The sequence below is a fragment of the Crocuta crocuta genome, unplaced genomic scaffold, assembly GCF_008692635.1.
Source record: "Crocuta crocuta isolate KB4526 unplaced genomic scaffold, BGI_CrCroc_1.0 scaffold44, whole genome shotgun sequence".
NCBI classification, from domain to species: Eukaryota; Metazoa; Chordata; class Mammalia; order Carnivora; family Hyaenidae; genus Crocuta; species Crocuta crocuta.
The window spans coordinates 8,405,818-8,426,039 of NW_027530179.1; the positions used below are offsets into that span (position 1 = coordinate 8,405,818).

The following is a 20,222-nucleotide window of genomic DNA, read 5'->3' on the forward strand; positions in this document are numbered from 1 at the left end:
ATGCAAGCCTTCTCCACCAACAACATCCCCAGCAGAGCGGTGCACTTGTTACAGCTGATGAACCTGACACATAATCACCCAAAGTCTGTAGTTTACAACAGGGTTCATTCTTGGTGTTGTACATCTTTATGGATTTAGACAAATGTATAATGACATGTACCCATCATTCTAACACCATACAGAGTAGTTTCATTGGACTAAATATCTTCTGCACTCTGCCCTTTCATCCCTCCTATCCCCAACCCCTGGCACACTGATCTCTTTACTTTCTCCATAATTTTATCTTTTCCAGAAAGTCATGTTGTTGGAATCACACAGTGTGTAGTCTTTTCAGACTGGCTTCTTTCACTTGGGTAATAAGCATTTAACATTCCTCCGTGTCTTTTCATGGCTCAATAGCCCATTTCTTTTTAGTGGTGAATAATATTCCATTCTATGGATGTACCACAGTTTATTTATTAATTCATCTCCTGAGGGACTTACTGGTTGCTTTCATGGTTTGTCCTGCATCTCTATGGAGGTGGGTGGGTAGGAAATGGAAGACAGGTGGGGAGAGAAGGGATGGGGAGATAGGAAAGAAGTATCTTCCAGCTAGGCAGAGAACTGATCACTAGAGGTAAATTGTAAGATGGATGTTGCATCATATTTTTCAAACCGAGCCTCAAAAATCATTCAGCATCACTTGTGCAATATTCTATTGGTTACAAGAGGGTTACAAACTCGCCCAGATGCAAGCAGAGAATTAATTCCATTTCCTGATGGGGAAAGCATGGTTCTAGAACAACACCGAGCCACTAGCTACATGTGGCTGTTTGCACTTAAATTATCAAAACTAAAATTAGAAATGCAGTTCCTCAGTCACCCAAGCCACATTTCAAATGCTCAATAGCTATGTGAGGACTTCAAATGTTTCCATCATTACAGAAGTTTCTATTGGACAGCACTGCTCTAGAAGAACACGTGAGACAAGAGATGTTGTCGTAGTTATCTTTCAAAGATCCAATCTGCCACAAGCACTTGGATAAACCAAACTGTATTTGGGAAGATAAACTAAAAATTTTGCAATGACTCAATGATGTTGTACACAAGGGTTGGCAATAACTGCTGCTATTTACCTTGAAGAGGGGAGAACTTGCGTTAAGGCTCTCAGATGAAAGAGAGGGTAGATGCACAGTCCCAGGGGCTAAAAATAGAGCCAATAGGAAGATATCTCAGAAGGGTGATTTCCAGACATGTATTCTACATCTTTCTAGTGTCGTGGGTCTCTTTAAACATGTGATGAGAACCACCTCTCCCCAGAAAAATATGCACATGTACAATATGCTACATTCAAGTTCATAGGCCCCTCCCAAATCCATCCATGGACTCTTCAGATCAGAGCCATACTCTAGGCTGTGAGCTCCTGGAGGTATTTCCTCATCCACAGTCAGTAGCAGTGTGTGTAGCCTGGAATACACAGACCAGTATATTGACAGAAAGAGGCACATTTCTGCTCAATACAAGTAAGAATTTTAATAGGCAAAGAGGTTCTTAAGAGAAATAGGCAATGTCAGGAAATCAGAAAATTCCCCAGCACCAGAAGTGTCCATATAGATTGCTGATTATGTAGAAAAGCCTTCAGTGTTCAGGCTAAACTGAATAAGCCATGAGAGTGACAAGGCCCAAGCACAGGAACAGTCACCTACAATTTGGATGAAGAGGGCAAAATCTAGAAAAGTTTCATGCAACCTGTGGTGTTTCAGATGGGCTCAAAGATTAGGGTTACTGATGAGGGCACAGGATGATATTTTGTGGTTCACTTAAAAGATTTAACATCCTTCAATTTAATTACCTCTAGTGATCTGGTTTCTGGCCAACTGATAAGTACTTCTCTCCCTATCCTACCACCCTTCTCTCTCTACCTATCTTCTGTCCTTCACTCTCTCCCCAACCCAAGAAGGATCCACAATGAAACACTCATTTGGATTATCCAGGTGACTTCTACATGTGATGACCAGTGTCCTTATAAGGAGGCAGAGGGAAATTTAAGACAGACTTGAAGATAAATGGACTATGAGCCAAGGAATGCTTCTCTGGATGCTGGAAAAGACAAAACAGATTCTCCTCTAGAGCCTCCAGACAGAACATGACTGATATCTAGAACTGTAAGAGAATACATTTTGCTTTTAGCTACCAAGTATGTGGTCATTTGTCAAAGCAGTCATAAGAGACTAAGAAAGCTGGGGACAGAGCTGATTAAGAACAAACACATAGAATCCCTGTTTCCTCCAAATTCTAAGGACTTGCTGCTGGATCAAGTCCATTATGTCAGATGACCTTTTCCCTGAGGTTGAGTCCTTTCCTGGAAACTCTTCAGGCTTCATACAGGTAGAGGGTGGGGAGGTGTCATCCTCACCTCCACACCCAGTTCTCCTGACAAAGCCACACATCAAACGTAGCAGGGAACAGAGCTTGAACAGTCCTTAGTGGGCCTCAGGCCCTTTGCTAAATAGACTTCTGTCAGGTTTCTTTCAAACACACCCAGACACCCCCTCACCCCTGCAGTGTATTGTCTGAATTTTGAATAACATAAGAAACTCACCCTGAGTCTGAGGCTAGAATCATTCTGATAGTCTTGCTGCATTTGTGCAAATCAATAACAGTCAATTCCTCAAGACAAAAAAAAAAAAAGCCCCATTTTCTAATACACACTTGGCAGCTAGAATGTTCCAGTCAATATTTGATTTTTGCAATTCCATGGCCATGGGGTTTTGGATTCAACAGATAGGCTAGTTTGAACATAATCATTCTCAGTACATATGCCCATCGTCAAGTGTGTGTTATTGTGCAAAATCTTATAAGACTATAGCTCTTTGTCTTTTGAGGGAGAAAAAGAGATCCCCCCATATCTCACTCCTTTCCTGATATACATTGAATCTTGACTTTGGGAATGAGACTGTGCTCAGTTCAAACCCCAGTTTTGCCACCTATCAACTCTTTTCCTTTGGGAAAATTAACTTCTCTAAGTCTCTGTTTCCTCAGTTGTAAAATCCACATTTTACTAATTGCAGGATTATTTTAAGTATTAAATGATGGCTGGTATGTGCATGGTGTGTAAGGAAGCATTCCCAAATTGATATCTGCTCATTCTATGACTTCTCCCCATATGCCTCCCCTCCTTTTCTTTAAACAGAGAGGCCAAGATTGTTAATGTCGTTTGGGGACACAACTGGAAAAGTGTATCTTTAAAGAGAGAGCAGATCAACCTTTTACCAGGGCCTAGACTACACTAAGGTAGTGAGATGAGACATAAATGTGCTGGGTCAGATCTTGTCTTCATATAAAATATTATTTTGTCCATCATGGACTTTTTTTTAGCATTAAATCTTTTAAAAATACTGCAGTAAATATAATTTATCTTGATAACTTACTTTTTTGGCAAGTGTTTAAATTTTGTGCCCAAGGTAATGCTTCGTTCACCTGGCCCTAGTCCTGCCCTGCCTACAGCAGTTTGTGCTGGTCACACCACCACTTAGGTCCTGGACTGGCGCAGTCCAAGAAGCCTGTAGAAAGATTGGGATCTTCTGCTGACTTTGAACTAACGCTTCCCAAGCCCTAGAAGGAGAGGCGGGGTGAACTACAACTCCCAGGAGGCCACGCGTTGCGGCGCCCTCGCCGATTGGCTGCGTGGGCCCCGCCCACGCTCCGCCCCTGCCTCGAGGACCCCGGGCAGCGATCCCAGGGCTAGTGCGTTCCTGAAGCCTACTACCCAGTGGAGGCTCGCCCAGCGGACAGGCTTTATGGCGGCGAGGCCAGTGTCCCGGATGCTGCGGCGGGTGCTGAGGTCCAGCGTCCGGAGCTGCAGCTCGGGGGCTCCAGTGACGCAGCACCGCCCTGGGGAGCCCTCCCAAACTGCAGCGGAGGTGAGCCCGCCCAGATCCACACCTTCCCCGCGGACGGGCGGCGTGGCCAGCTGTCCCTTACCCCGAGAAACATTCAGGCTGGGCCGCAGTGGCCGCTTCTGGGAGGGACCCTTCAACGCTTAATTGGGGGTGGGGAGAAGAGTGGAGGAATGCTCTCTGAACTGTCCAGTCTCACCCGATACCCCAAGGCGAAGGCGCTTCTTGGGGTGCTGCTTAACCACCTCCCTGTCCACCCAGCCATGGAACCCCCTTGCAGGTAAGAGTGACTGCCAGAGATGGGGGCGCAGGCAGGTAGGGTTCTGCGTCCAGTGAGTCGTTATGAGTGCCCTTCTCAGCCCTGCCTCACCCACCCTGTTTCTTGAGCCTTTGCTCCCTCCCCCTCAGTGGAGGTTGTCTGTGTGCGATCAGGTGTTCTTGTGTGACACCCTGGTTCACAGCGTGACAGTGGCTAAAAATGTCACCTTGGTGCCACCGGTAGTCAGTTGTCACTTCTGTAGTCACAGCGCTCTGCAACTTGTCCTTCACTGACTCTTTCAGTTTCATCCTGTCCCTTAGGAGGGCTGAGCGTCATTCTGAAGCAGAATGGAGCAGGATCCTCTTTTTCCTTAAGAGAATCCCAGTTTTCCTTAAGGTTTGGGAGCGGTCCCTACAGTCCTTCACAGCATCCCACAGAATGATTCACGTCCTAACAAGTTTTAAGTTTGGTGGTGTTTTTTTGCCCATGCGCTCAGGATAATTTGGAGAGAAGCAGGTCTTTTTCGTTTGGTGAAACCTCTTTTCTGGACCCATCCAGTTGTTCTTTTCCCGTTCCCTAGCACCAGGCTTCGTGTCCTGAGAGTCATTGTGTCCCTCCACACCACTGCCACTGTGGCTCAGTGAGGCGAGGGCCCCAGCCTGACTTGCTTTCCCCCAAGTCTGATCCCTTCTAGAATCCTCAGATAATCAGGCCTCCTTGCTGGGAAGTGAAGTTTTTCAGTATCCTTGAACTCCCAGCTTCCCTGAGGGAAGAAGGAGGAAAGCAAAGATTGCTGAGAAAGCTTTAAAAATTCAGTGAAAGGGAAGTTTCTTCTTCCTCCTGCCCTTAATTTCCTTTGTGCCTCTCACAAGAGGACCTGTGCTAAGTGACTTCATACTTGGTATCCTTTAGTCCTCTCGGTAAGCCATGTGAGGTCAGGAATTTGCATTTTCAGGTGAGGGGGTCTCCCTGAGGTTAACTTCCCTGGAGTCACAGAGCTGAAAAGTAAGGGAGCAGGAAATCAGACTCTATGCCTCTTCCTGGCAGGGAGGGGAGGGCGAGAGGCTCTCCCGCCCTTTCCTTTACCCTTTAAGGGGAGGTAGAATTAGCAGTTTAAGAACACAGACTCTGGAGCAGAATGCCAGGACTGGAAGGCATTCCAGCCCTTCCCCTTAGTAGATACAATGAACTTCAGCAGATCCCTTTACATCTCCGTGTCTCAGCCTTCTCATTTGTAAATTGGGAATAAGTGTCTACTTCATAGGGTGGTTATAGAGACTTAAAAAGTTAATATATGTACTTAGAACGAAGCCTGACACACGTAAGTGTTGTGTTATGTACGTATGTGTCATAATTATTGTTAACCTTGCCACCATTGGTGCGTGCTGTGTCCCAGTGGTCCCCATTTTACACTCAGGGTGGCTATTCTTTCCACTACTTAGTCGTAGACTTCCTATGCTGGACACTTCCCACTAGGGTGATCCTCAGCAGGCAGGTTGTTCCTTGAGTGTTGGGTGCTCCCCCGCCTTTCTGCATGGTGCTTAACACAGTACTCTGCAGGTAGTAGCGTCAACAGATATTTTTGGCTGTTTGAAACCCAGCTAGTGAGGGGGCATGTGGAATAGTGGAACGCTGGACAGGGAGCTCCAGGTTTTCACCTTCACTCTGCCTCCAATTTCACTTGCGTCCTGGGGCTGTCCCTTCCCCTCTCTACATGTCTTTAAAACCAGAGGGTTGGGGCTCCTGGGTGGCTCAGGCAGTTAAGCATCCGACTCTTGATTTCGGCTCAGGTCATGATCTCAGTCATGGGATTGTGCCCCATGTTGGGCTCTGTGCTGATACCACGGAGCTCCTGGGGTTCTCACTGCCTCTCTCTAAATAAATAAACTTTAAAAAAAAAAAAAAAAAGGCAAACACAAAACCAGAGGGTTGGACCAGCCCATCTTTACACAGTGGGGGAGGGCACAGAATGTCTTTAAGAAAATCTCAGAGGTGAGGCAAGGCTGGAGATATATACCATCAGCCTATTCAGAGCTTGCCAGTTGGCAAGAGCAGGCGTAGGGCATTGGGAATCCCTGTCCTCGCTTCCCTTCCTGCAGGATACCTTTCCCTGCAGGGAAAGTCAGAGGGAAAGGCCACTGAGTGCTGTCTGTGTGCCAGGGTGTGGGTGTGAGAGGGGGGTGAGGTGTGCAGTGGTTGCTAGCTCGGAGGGCAGTGGAAAGTGGCCCTTTGGCTTGGTCCAAGGATAGGTTCAATAGCTTCTACAGGTGGAAAGGGGAGGTGGCGGAGTGTGGGTAAAGTGGGCAGGTGGGTAGGGGAGACGCAGCTACCTGCTGGCCTGATTGGGGTGGCGCACACAACCTTCTCTGCAGTGCTTACCCTGGCCTGGAAGCACTCCACCCCTCTTTCTTCCTCCAGGCTCCATGAAGTTGTCATAGGGACAGATCACAGGGGCCTCTCCTCAGGTCCTGGGCCTGCTGCCTTGGGGCAGAAGCAGGGGAGAGGGTGACTTTTGGCAAGGCAGAGGCACCGAGCTTTTCAGACGTCCAGAAAGACCAAATGTTGGAGAGGGGGTTATGCAGGAAGGAAGTGGATGTAGGAGGTGAAGGTAGAAGAGGACAGCAGGGGCTGGTCTGGGGCAGTGGCACATGAAGGGAAAGAACTTTAAGGGCTTATCTTGAGTTCTAGTCTTTCCTTCAGAATCTTTGCTTCAGTGAAGTGTGATTATCTGAGCCAGGAGCCATAGGTGTAAAGACCTCACACTTAAGGGAGGGGTGGAGGGAGGGAGAGGGGTAGATCCAGACCTGGGACTCGGCATGTTGCTAGGTCTTATTGTGTTTTTTGTTTTTTTTTTTTAATTTTTTAAGTTTATTTATTTATTTTGGGAGAGACAGACAGTATAAGCGAGGGAGGAGCAGAAAGAGAGAGGGATCCAGAGAATCCCAAGCAGGCTCTGTAATACTGTCAGCACAGAGCCCGACACGGGGCTCGAACCCACAAAACCATGAGATCATGACCTGAGTCAAAACCAAGAGTTGGACGCTTGACTGACTGAGCCCCCCAGGCACCCCTCCGTTTTCTTGTTTAGTAGAGATTAACTTCAAGGCACCCCTGGTATACATCATCCCAAATCAACAGGGATCCGAAATCAGAGCCACTGATATCAGAGTTTATCATGTGTTCTTTTTCTCTTGAATCACCTTGCTTATTATACTCTAGAACTATTTGGGAGCTGGCCTTTCTCATTCAAACCAATGCCCAAAGTTAGGGACTACCTTGAGGGCAGCGTCTGTCCCTTAACCAACTCCTTGGTACCACCCTTCTCCACCCCACCACGCCCCAATCTGCAGTGGGTAGGTAGGCAAGATATAACCAGGAGCCTACAGTAGGCTGCCTGGGGCGTGGTTACCTGCACTTGTATCCATGGTCCTGGAGGAGCCCAGACCCCACTTGTCCTGCTTTGGGTGGTGTGACAACAGGTCTGAAACCCCAGCCTTGGCCCATCTACCATTAACTAGCATGGGGACCTTGAAGGACCAGCGAAGCTGGCAAGACCAAGACAGCTACTCACAGCACACACATTTGTGGTGCTTCTCCACAAGCATGTTTAATAGATCAGTATATGTAAGTAGGAATTATATTAAGAAAATGGCAGAGTGCCAGAACTCCTCCAACTGAGTTAGGTAGAATTATTTTACACCTTTTATGGATGAGGAAACTAAGGCCTAAAGAATTTGGGTGATTTGCTCTATGGCTAGTTAGTCATAAAGCCAGTCCTGTAATTCAGGTTTATCTGCTCCCAGATCCTCTGCTCAGAGTCAACAAGTACTCCCCGAATTAAAAGAGCTCCTGATCCTCGTCTTGCTGGGCCAGTGGTCCTCAGCCAAGCTACAGAGGGAAGAGCTGACACATTAAAATAAAATAAAATAAAATAAAATAAAATAAAATAAAATAAAAGGCCAGAGCCCCATCTCAGAGCAGTGGAGTCACTCTTTGGAGTGGGGCTCTGGTATCAGCACTTCTCAGAAGCACTCCTGGCTATTTAGATGTGTGACCAGAGTTGAGAGCTGCTGTACTTGACGAAAGCATTTGGAAGGAGAGACAAGCCTGGAAATGAATGACCCCACTGTGACTGGCTTTGCACACACCACCTTGCTCTTCTGATTAAGGACCAGCCTATTTGTTCATCCATACAGTAGCATACTGTGTAGACACTGGGATACAGAATCAGGCAGGAGGGCTTCCCCACACGGGGGAAGCAGTCTGGTCCAGGCTGGGGCCCTGAGAATATGAGCAGCTAAGGGCCTTCTGCTCCTTCTGACGTGCCCCAGCCCTTCTTGGGTGAGAGGCATCGCTGTCCCCCCTGCCCGGAAATGCCCTCTGGGTCCAGGGCTCCTCTGACTGGTGCTGATTTTTTTTTCTCCAGGGGGTTTAAAGGAAAGGGAAAAATAGAAGACTGAAAGTAGGACATGCAGTGTTGGAGGAGAGAAGAGGCAGGGATGAGGCTTGTTAACATGAAAGTGAAGAGTTTTCAGCTCNGAATCTAGATAAAATCTCCCCAGGTCTCAGCGGTGAATTCCGGCCTGCACCTCCCAGGGCCACAACAGACTGCCTGATTCCATTCTTTGTTGCCCCATGATGATGCTTGCTGCCCTGTTTCTGCTGAGTCATGTTCCTTGGTCCTCTCATTTGCTCCCAATTCCTTTCCTTTGGCTCCTCTGTCACCCAGCCACCAACCCCCAACATGTCAAGATTAGGGTGAGGGTGACTAGTGAGGGGGTGGCTTCTGGGACGATGAACGGATGCCTGGATTGCAAATAGCTGTTGATGAAGAATTGGGTGCCCCTCTGCCGGAAATCCGGACTTCCAGGCATCTGATCTCTTGGACTCGAGGCCATTGGGGCTCTTGACTCTGTAGTGGCTTGTGCTCCACCCCCAAGGCTACTGGTGGAAAGGCAGTGGGGTGAGCAGGAAGGTAAGAGGTCCTGTTGGGATTATAGCAGACAGCAGCTCACAGAAATGACTGTGGCTTGGTTGTCATTGGATTGTGGGCAGGATTTCTTGGAGGATGGTGGGGACACTGGCCTTGGGGTGGGCAGAGTGAGGTCACCCTTATGGACTCAGGAAAATCCTGCAAGCACCCTCACATGTTTTCACTCCGTTGTAAGTATGTGAGTCAGTGGCCCTTGACCCCACGTATACGTTAGAACCACATAGACAGACTAAAAATGTGAGTGCTCAGAGATCCAAATTGAGTTGGTCTCCAGTAGAAGTTTTTTTTTTTTAATTTTTATTTATTTTTGAGAGAGAGAGAGAGAGACAGAACGTGAGTGGGGGAGGGGCAGAGAGCTAGAGGGAGACAGACTCTGAAGCAGGCTCCAGGCTCTGAGTTATCAGCACAGATCCCAACGCAGGGCTCGAACCCATGAATTGAGATCATGACCTGAGCCGAAGTCTGACACTTAACCAACTGAGCCACCCAGGCGCCCCAGTGGAAGTTTTTTCTTAAGCGGCCAGGTGGTTCTAATGTGCAGCAAGGGCTCAGAAGGTCGCCGAAGTCAAGGTTCCTTCTTGCTGGGTGCAGGTGAACGGTTACCCTGGGCCTCGGGGGCCTGTGGCCTTCTGCTGTCTTAGATTACAAGACCGTGATAATCCTAGGTGTTTATCTGCCAGCTTCCTGAACCTCCCCCTTCCTCCTCCTCCCTTCACTCACCCGAGCACATAGCTGTGTTCTTATTTTACAACTGGGAAAACAGGCCTGGAGAAGTTGGGGAGCTTTCTCAGGGTGTCAGATCACACCTGGCCCAGAAACCAAGGGCGCTTGGTGCAGATCCCTGTCCATAGACCTCATGAACGACCACCGGGTCTTAATTCCTTTGTTATAAAGATTCTAAAGAAAGGACTTCTCCCCACCTTGTGTGCCATCCCATGTGCCTTTTTGGATTTGCCCTTTGCAGTTAGAGGGAGGCACTTAGAACTTGGACTCAAACAACCTGGATTTGAATCCTGCCAATGATGTTCTTGAACCCCATCCAAGCTTTGGTTGCAGTAATCTCTTCTGGGGGTAGGTGTGCGAATTGAGCAGAGAGCATTCTGTGGACACTTTGAGATATTGTGTAAATGTTTCTTCTGTGGAACAGCTATCTCCTCAGCTTCTGTCATGACCAAGGGTTGTGCTCTCAAAGCACATCAGACTAGATCCGGCTTGGGAAAAGGGTGAGGTTGGCTGCCTCCTTTCTCTCCCCAGGAGGAGTTTGGGCCTTGCAGGGAGCATTCTAGCAATCTCCTCCCTCTTAGGTCCTGGACAGTGGGTGCATGATGGTTCCCAGCAATGGGTGGGGTAGAGGATGAAGACTGGGGCAATCTCTACAGGGGGTTAGCGGGTGATCCTCCCAGCCCCTCCATCATGCCTTTCTAGAAGCTGGTGGCCCCATTCCTTCTGCAGGCCTCCTCGGTTGTGCTGTCCTTGCCCTCCAAAAGCCTTCTGCATGAGGGGAGCCCTCCCCATGCCCATCCCCCCTTCCCATCTCCCTTCCCATCCCCCTTCCCTTCCGCAGCTGTGTGGAGTCCTCTGCTGCTCCCAACTTCTTGGCCTGTTGGGTCTTCCTGGGTGGTGAGGCCCCAGGGACCCCAGCCAATGGGGGGGTAGTTATGGGGAGGTGGCCTGTGTGACACCCATCCCTCAGAGTTGGTGAGTTTGCTTTGAGCTCCTTCTGTCTCCCATTGCAGAGGTAAGGAATAGGAGGTTTGGTTGGAGAAGCGGCTCACCGTGTGTCCCAGGCAGTGCGGTGGCAGCAGCCTAGGCCATCTCCTCTGGGTTACCCACCTCCTCTCTTCCATTCTGGATATGCTTGCCAGCTGGCATAGTTGCTGGGTGGCTCATTCTCTCCCATAGGCCCATCTAGGAAATACTGGAGGTGTTTGTTCCTGGACAGGCCTCCTTTGAAGGGATGTAAGGGGGTGACAGGGAGAGAAAGGGGGCAGGGCAGCTTTGTCCCCATAGAGGTCCCACACCCTGGGGCTGATTTGGGGTCTGGGGAACAGGTCCTTCCCTGCAGGCCTGTTTCCCAGTCTGTGAGTGAGAGGGAGAAACCCCACCCCCCGCAGGACTGCAGAGCCCACCCAGATGTCAGGGATGAAGGTGGGGGAGGGAATGTCTGATGGGAGGGGGCTTCTGTCCCCAGGTTGGCTCTTCCTCCCCTCTCCCACCGCCAGGGCACAGAGGCCCACATTTACTCCGGCTGCATTGCAGGAGCTGTCCAGGCGGAGACAGTTCCTGCGGGAGCACGCAGCCCCCTTCTCCGCCTTCCTCACCGACAGCTTCGGCCGGCAACACAGCTACCTGCGGATCTCCCTCACCGAGAAGTGCAACCTCAGATGTGAGTCACCTTCCTGGGCCCCTGTCCCCTGCTGAAGCAGCTTCTGAACTGTCCCCAGACCCAGGAATCCTCCTCAGCCCTCCCCATTCCTCTTAACCGGCCTCTCTGCCCACCCTTCTTCCCTGCTTGCCAGCTGGGGTTCTGGAGCAAGATGGGGGTCAAGGTTGAGTTTTATGATCCTGGGAGCTGGCTTCTACTTGGGACTGGATTTGAGAACAGAATTATAATTGAGATTGGACCTAAATCTCACTCTTCAGGACTCTGTCCCCTTTCCTGCTGTTTCACGTGGTTCCTGAAGTTCAGGACGTGGTCAGGGGCAGGCGTGGGGGTCCCAGACACCGTAAACACATGAGGTACACAGCAGTGCCCATGGCCAGCACTGCCAGCTATGGAGACACCCCAGTCCCGTGATGGAAGTTGTCTGGGGCCAGGCAGATACACAGAGTACTCGTTTGTGGAGTGCTCTGGGGGTGTGGCCACTGCTGGAGGGACTTCCCAAAGTTTGTTTGTCCCTCCCTCCTGCTTTCCATGGTAGCTCCCAATAACAAATGTATTTATTTCATGGCCCAATAAATACATGTGTGTGTGTAGTAAATGTTTAACCAAACAGTACTCACTGCATGCAGTCCCAATGTTCTGATACTCGTTACCTGTTCTGTTCTATCTTAAAAGACCCATTCTGGACCCATCACTAATTGGACTACAGGACCCTATGACAGAGGTTGACCCAGTCCTTGACAAAACTCCCACAGGAGCTGATGGTAGGGGATGATGCACCCTCACTTGCCCCATTCTGATACCTCACCCTGAGCAAGTAGTACCTCAGTTTTCCAACCTGTGAAATGGAGCTGATAACCTGACTGGGTGTGAGAATGCCTGTCACTATAGAGGAGACTGACTTCTAATATGTCAGAGAATACCTCCCAGCCTGTTTCACTTCGTGACCCAAACACGCAGGGGTAACTGTTTCCCAAGCCAGATGAAATGAAAGAGGGTGAACAGCACCAGAAGGAGTGGGCTCAGGGGCCCTGGCCTTCCAGGCAGACCTTGCTCAGCCACCCCGTGTGCTGAGGGAATCAGCCGCTTGTCCCCCACTTCAAGCTGGGTTCTGCTCTCTGCCTGCTTCATCCTCTTTAATCTATACCCTCAGCTTCCCCTCTGAGGGAAGAGGGGTTGTTGACATGTTACAGATGAGAAACATGAGGCCGAGAGACAGTCTGTAGGGTCTGTACTAGCTCACATTTGGTGAGGTTGCTCCTCACCATCCAGGAATGGATGGTCATGGAGTGGGGGTCTGGAGGCACCGTGGGCCCAACCGCTGTGGTCACGTCCTGCCTCTCTGTTCCCTCCGCTCCCCTCAGGTCAGTACTGCATGCCTGAGGAGGGCGTCCCACTGACGCCCAAGGCTGACCTCCTGACCACAGAGGAGATCCTGACCCTTGCCCGGCTCTTTGTAAAAGAAGGTGTAGACAAGATCCGGCTTACCGGGGGAGAGCCGCTCATCCGGCCAGATGTGGTGGACATTGTGGGTGAGTTTGACCAAAGCTGTGGCCACTTCTCCCAGCTCCGGCCTCATCCGGCTGGACTTCAGTATTCGTATCGACAGTTGACATCCATTCAGAGCATAATGTCCCCTTAGTCCTACTACCTTCTGAGACGACTACCTTTGTTATTCCTATTTTCTTAGAAAATGACGCACAGAAGTTCAGTAATTTGCTCAGTGTTAGGAAGCGAGTAAGTGCCAGAGCCTGGTGGCTTGCTGTCATGTTTAGACTGAAATCTTCACCAGGGCCCTGAGGCCCACGTGCTCTGGCTTCTGCTGACCTCTGAGATTTCTTGCCTGCCCTTCAGCCTCCATTCACACCGCTGGGTCTTTGTCCTTGCTCTTCCCTTTGCTGGGAGCCCAGGGCACACTGCTTGCCTTGTTCAGGTCTCTGCTCACAAAGGATCTCCTTGGAGAGGAGTCCTTGACCACTGTCTCTAGAGTACATCTCCACATACACACCCCAGCCACCTTCTGTCTCTGAACTTGGCAAGCTAGAGCCCACAGGCCTAACCTGGGCTACTGCCGGTTTATGTATGGCCTGCAGGCTGAGGATGGTTTTTTTTTTGTTTTTTTTTCTCAATGTTTTCTATTTATTTCTAGGAGAGAGAAAGACAGCGTGAGCCGGGGAGGGTCAGAGAGAGAGGAAGACACAGACTCTGAAACAGCCTCCAGGCTCTGAGCTGGCAGTCAGCACAGAGCCCGACGCGGGGCTCGAACCCACGAACCGCGAGATCATGACCTAAGCGAAAGTCAGACGCTTAACTGACTAAGCCACCCAGGCGCCCCTGAGGATGGTTTTTATATTTCTAAGTGGTTGAAAAAAAAATCAAAAGCAGAATAGGGTTTTGTGACACATGGCAATGACATGAAATCATAAGTTCACTGTTTGGGAATAAAGTTTTATTGGAACATAGCTGCACCCGCTCATTTACACAACTCCCAGGGCTGCTTCTGCAGCGTTGAATAGGTGGTACCAAAGACCAGGTGGCCAGCAAAGCCAAAAATATTACTGTCAGGCCTTTTGCAGAAAAAGTGTGGCGAACCCTCTACTCGATCCCCTTATCCTATCTTATTTTTTCTTCATAGCATTTGTCTCATCCAGTGTTATGTTACTTGGTTGAATATTTATGTCTCCTTTGTGTTGGCTCTCCCTCCCATTGACGGATGTGAAAGCTCTCAGGGAACCGAGGCAGGTTTTATAATCCCGGCACCTGGGAACATGCCTGGACAGGTAACTGATGCTGGCTGATGCTTATTGGTTTGGAGTATGATCTCTGGAGTAGGAGATACCTGTGTATGAATGTCGGCTGTGCCTCTTACTAGCAGCATGCCTTTGGGCAGCTTGTAAAAAGCCACTCTGAGCCTCCAGGTAAGGATGAGGCTGATCTGAGGAGGAAGTGAGCAGGCAGTGCCCGGCGCGTGGCTCCATAAGGGGTCAGCTGGAGGCCCTCCTGCCATGCGTTGCTTCTACACCCCAGCGGCAGGCAGAGACAGATCTTTGCTCTTGTAGTTCTAGATGATGAAATCAGAGGGAAATAAGGTTCTGTGTTCTTGACTGCCAAGCTCGCTGCTCTGGATGGGGTCTCCCAGGCCTCCGTCCTCTGCCTCATTCGCTGGTTCAGTGACTTCTCTGAAACCTTCTCATGTTCCCGATACTGTGCTGGGGGCACAAAGGCAAATGGACTGCAGGCCCTGGTGTTGAGGACCCACAGCCCATGGGTGGGAGCAGCCACTGGCGCCAGCTGTCCGAGAAAGACTGAGAAAGGGGAGCCCAGGAGTTGTGGAAGCCCAAAGAAGGTGCCGCTGTCAGCCTTTTCTTCCCTCCTTCCCCGTAGCCAGTCCACCAGCCCACGCTGGTCATGTGACCTGGGATCCTGCCATCAACCCTCCGCTGGATGCGCCAGCCCAGGGGAGCTGACCCCTGCTCCAGGTGGCTCCTCAGAGCTCAAAGCAGACTGGGTTCCAGGAAGGTACTGAACCTGCTGAACCCGGCTGGCTGCCAGGCCCGGCCCCCTCGTTCAGGCCATAGTCTCTGCCCTCTGGCACAGGTTTCATCTTCAACCCCTGTGTTCCGTGCCAGGGCCTGTGGGGGGGCAGAGGGGGCAGGGATCCCTGCCAGATGGAGAGGAGTGACTGAGGACAGACCTGGGTACACAGGTTCTTCCATGGGAGCTGCTGACCTACATGGAGGGAAGAATGGAAGTCAGGAAAGCTGGCGGCCCTGTCCCCATCTGCCGCCGCCCCGCCACGTGAACTCATGCAGATTCCTTACCCGCCCCGGGCCTCAGTGCCCTCATCTGTGCACTGGCCTCTGCAAGGGTCTTCCCTGCTGTAATGGCCCGTGGTTATGGGTCCTGGCTGATTCCATGGGGTGGATGAGAGTTGATCAGCATAGGGATGCTACGTAGGACAAGGACCTGGCCGCAGTGACCTGCTTAGGGGGCTTTACCTCCCACCCCCAAGGGCATGGGTGTCCTGGGAAAGACAGCCCTCCTCTTGTCCCTGATAGTGCTCCAAAAAATGGCAGCTGCAAGGCCTTGGATTGCTCTGGTGCCATGCTTACTAACACTTAGACATCTCTCAGCCAAGCTCCTCAGTCTTCCCCAGAGGTACTTCCTCAGAGCAGTAGGTACTAGTGGGGAAGCAGGGCTGAGGGGAGGGGAGGGAATAGCAGAGTGGGGATGCTCACCAACACTTGTCCCCATGCTCCCAGGCTGGAGTACCCAGGGACCCCACCCAGGTTGCGGGTTTGTCTGAGCCTGCTGGCCTGACCACTTCGGATCCCTGCCTTGGGCCGGGTGCTGCAAAACTCCCCACGGGGAGACTGCCCAGCCCGCTCTGCTCCCCACCTGTGTTGGCTGTGAATCCCGTTGCCAGCCCCAGACTGCCCGAGACTTCTCCCACCCGGCTTATGTGGGAACGAATTCCTCACCCCTTGCAGCTGAGCTCTTTGCGAGCAGTACTGCCCAACAGCACTTCGCCCGGTGGTGCAAACGTTGTGGATTGGTGTCATGTGATGTGGGAGCTAGTACTCACATGTAGCCTTGGGCACTTGGGTGAAACCCGTGTGACTCAGGAACTGAACTGGTAACTTTATTACATTTTAAGTAATTGAAATCACCACATGTGGCCAGCAGGTATCATGTCATAGCAGAGGTTTAGGATTTTTTTTAATCTATCATTCCCTATCTCCTTTTTTTTTTTTTTTTTTAAAGTTTGTTTACTTATTAGACAGAATATGTGCACAAGCAGGGGAGGGACAGAGAGAGAGAGGAAGGATCTCAAGCAGGCTCCGTGCTGTTAGCGCACAGCCCGACACAGGGCTTGATCATGGACCTTAAGATCATCACCTGACCCCAAATCAAGAGCCGGATGCTCATCCAGCTGAGCTACCCAGGCATCCCACCTAAACAAAATACAGTGTTTTTGAACTTTATAAGGATCGTGCGGTGTATCTTTTAGGTCACATTCTTTCAGTGCAACCACACTTCATACACATCATCCTGTGAATGGATGGATAGGAATTTGTTCCTATTCTCTGCTGTTCCACTGTGTGAATATAGCACACTTTATCCAGTTAGTGAGCATTTGGGCTATTGCCAGGGTTTTGGTGTTCTAAGTAGTGCTACTTTAAATATTTTTATTCTTGTTCACACATCCTGGTGTGCACTTCCTGGAGGAATGGGATTGCAGCCTTGTAGAATGGGTAAATGATTAACTTTGGGAAATAATTTGGTCTTACCTTTCAAAGTGGTTATATGCCAGTCTCCTCTCCACCTAAGAGAGCCTTTGAACCACATCCTCCTCGACACTCATTATGCCTTTTCTGGGTTTTTGCCAGTTGAATGAGGATGAAATGGTATTTTATTTGGTCTTCATTTATATTTCCCTGTTTAAGAATGAGGTGAAGCATCTCTTCACATGTTTATCAGCCAAAAATATCTTTTGTATAATGGCGCATTTTGTCTTCTGCCCATGTTTCTGTCTAGCTATTTGTTCTTTCATATTGGTTTGGTAAAAGTTCTTTATGTATGTTGCACATGTCTTGTCTCAGTGTGAAAAAATAAGCAACATTTTGTATAACAGTTCTGTTGATCAGTAGGGGTTCCTAAATGGATCAGTTTTGTCCTTTATGGTTAGTGCTTTTTATATCTTTTTACTGAAACACCTCAACCAAGGTCACCTACATCTAGTTCTACAACTAGAACACCTACATCTGTTTCTACTAAAACAGTTGAAGTTTTGTCTTTTGCATTTAAGTCCTTAGTTCATCTGTGGTTCATTTTTGGGAAACCAGTTTCATTTTTTTTCCATATGATAATAATTTTCTCTAGTTCTTTTTTATTGCAGCCTCTGCTTCCTCTCTAAATCTACCATGTGTGCCCTGGTGTGTTTTGAGTGCCATTCTGCTTAGCTTGTCTATCTTAATGCCAATGTCATACAGTCTTAATCACTGTAGCTTCATAATACACCCATTATCTGGTAGAGAAAGTTCTTTTTATTCTTCAGTAGTGCTTCAGCTATGCTTCTGTTCATGGAAGTTTTAGAATCAGCTTAGCAAGTTTCATGGAAAATTCTCTTGGGATTTCTTTTTCTTTTTTTATTATCTGAAGATATACATACCATAAAACTTATTATCGTCACCATTTTTAAGTGGACAGTTCAATGGTATTAAGTACATTCACACTGTTGTGCTCCATCCCCACCATTCATCTCTAGAACTCTTTTCATTTTGTAAATCTGGAACTTGATATCCATTAAACAGTAACTCTCCATTCTCCACTCCCCCCAGTCCCTGGCAACCACCGTTATACTTTGTCTTTATGATTTGGGCTACTCTAAGAACTTCATGTAAGTGGAATCATGCAGTATTCGTCTTTATGTGTGTCTGGCTCATTTCATTTAGCATCATGCCCTCCAGGTTCATCCATGTTATAGCATATTGCAAGATTTCTTTTTATTTTTTTATTTATTTTTTTGTTTTTTATTTTTAGAGAGAGAATGAGTTGGGAGAGGGGCAGAGAGAGAGAAAGGGAGGGAGGGAGGAAGAGAGGGAGAGAATCTTAAGCAGGCTCCACACTCAACGTGGAGCCTGATGTGCGGCTCAATTCCACGACCCGGAGATTGACCTGAGCTAAAAGTCGGACGTTCAACTGACTGAGCCACCCAGGCACCCTGCAGAATTTCTTTTTAAAGCTGAATAATATTTTGCTTACATATATACCATGTTTTGGTAATCCATTCATTGGTCAACTTGGGTTTGCTTCTACCATAATGCTGCTATGAACATGGGTATAGAAATATCTCTTTGAAACTCTGCTTTCAAGGAAATAGTGGAAGTAGAATTGCTGGGTCATATGGTAATTCTATTTTTAAGTGTTTTTATTTCTTTTGAGAAGAGACTGAGTGAGTGAGTGTGTGCAGAAGGAGGGGCAGAGACAGAGGGAGAGAGAATCCCAAGCAGGCTCTGCACTGTCAGCACAGAGCCCGACATGGGGCTCAATCCCATGAATTGCGAGATTATGATCTGAGCTGAAATCAAGAGTCAGATGCTTGGGACGCCTGGGTGGCTCAGTCGGTTAAGCGTCTGACTTCGGCTCAGGTCATGATCTCACAGTTCATGGGTTTGAGCCCCGCATCAGGTTCTGTGCTGGCAGCTCAGAGCCTGGAGCCTGTTTCAGATTCTGTGTCTCCCTCAGTCTCTGCCCCTCCCCCGCTCATGCTCTGTCTCTGTCTCAAATATAAATAAGCTATTAAAAAAAAATTTAAAAAAGTCAGACGCTCAACCGACTGAGTCACCCAGTTATTATTTAATAAAATTAAACTTATATTTTTAATTTTGGGGTGAGCCCCCCATACTGTTCTCCATAGCAGCTATACCATTTCACATCACTACCAGTGCACAGGGTTCAGCTTTCTCCACATCCTCTCCAACATTTGTTTCTGGTTTTTTGTTTTTGTTTTGTTTTGTTTTGTTTTTCTTTTTTTGAGGGTAACCATCCTAATGTGTGTGAGGTGGTATCATTGTAATTCTGACTTGCATTTCCCTGAGGATTAGTGATGTTGAGCATTTTTTCAAGTACTTATTGGCCATTCCTCTATTTGCTTTGGAGAAATGTCTATTCAAATCCTTTACCCATTTTTGAATTGGCTTGTTTTATTGTTGCTAAGCTACAGGAATTCCCTAATATTCTGGGTATTAACCCTTTATCAGATAGATGATTTAGAAATATTTCTTCCATTCTCTGTCTTGCCTTTTACTGTGTAGATAGCGTCTTTTGATGCGCAAAAATTTTAAATATTCCTCAAGTCCAATTGGTCTATTTTTTCTTTTGTTGCTTGTGCCTTTGGTGTCATATCCAAGAAACCAGTGCCAAATCCAGTGTCACAAATCTTTTATGCTATGATTTTTTTCTAAAAATTTTATTGTTTTAGGGCTTCTATTTAGGACCTTGAGCCGTTTCAAGTTAATTTTTGTATATGATATTTGGTAAGTGTCCAACTTCATTCTTTTGCATGTAAATATCCAATTTTCCTAGCACCATTTGCTGAAAAGACTGTCTCTCCCCTATTGAATGGTCTAGGCATCCTTAAAATCATTAGACTATATATGCCGACGTTTATTTTTTGTTTCCATTTATCTTTCATTCTTTCAGCAATGTTTTATAGTTGTCATTGTAACAAGTCTTTCCCTCCTTGGTTAATTCCTAAGTTTTAAAATTCTTTTTGATAATGTAAATGGAATTATTTTTTTACAATTTTCTTTTCATAGGGAAAAGAAAATATGTATCTGTTGGGATTTAAAAATTTGTCTTTAATATTTATTTTTGAGAGAGAGACAGCATACAAAAAGGGGAAGGGCAGAGAGAGAGAGAGGGAGACACAGAATCTGAAGCAGCTCCAGGTTCTGAGCTGTCAGCACAGAGTCCGACACAGGGCTTGAACCCATGAACCGTGAGATCATGACCTGAGCCGAAGTCAGACACTTAACCGATTGAGCCACCCAGTTCCCCATGTTGGGATTTTAATCTCATTAAATGTATATATCCAGCTGGGGAGAACTGACATTGTTTTTGTTCATATCCCCATCTTCCCACACCCATCTGCTTCCTTTTCCCTTCTCTGTGTTCTAGGTGGCTGACCCTTAGGGTCACCCAGCG

General features: G+C 48.2%; 1 protein-coding gene across 6 annotated transcripts in view; it reads left to right on the forward strand.

Moving 5' to 3' along the window:
• The first annotated feature begins 3,745 nt into the window (after window positions 1–3,745).
• Window positions 3,746–20,222, forward strand: part of MOCS1 (molybdenum cofactor synthesis 1) — a 37,744-nt gene continuing 21,267 nt past the window's right edge. For 3 of the 6 annotated variants that reach the window (XM_077765005.1, XM_077765007.1, XM_077765009.1), the window contains exons 1-4: window positions 3,746–3,902; window positions 11,458–11,516; window positions 12,189–12,277; window positions 12,878–13,045. In XM_077765005.1, coding sequence (XP_077621131.1) covers window positions 3,780–3,902; window positions 11,458–11,516; window positions 12,189–12,277; window positions 12,878–13,045 — 439 coding nt within the window. In that variant the 5' untranslated portion in view covers window positions 3,746–3,779. Of the gene's footprint in view, window positions 3,903–11,389; window positions 11,517–12,188; window positions 12,278–12,877; window positions 13,046–20,222 lie in introns of all 6 variants that reach the window. The other 3 variants (XM_077765006.1, XM_077765008.1, XM_077765010.1) reach the window with 1 other exon arrangement.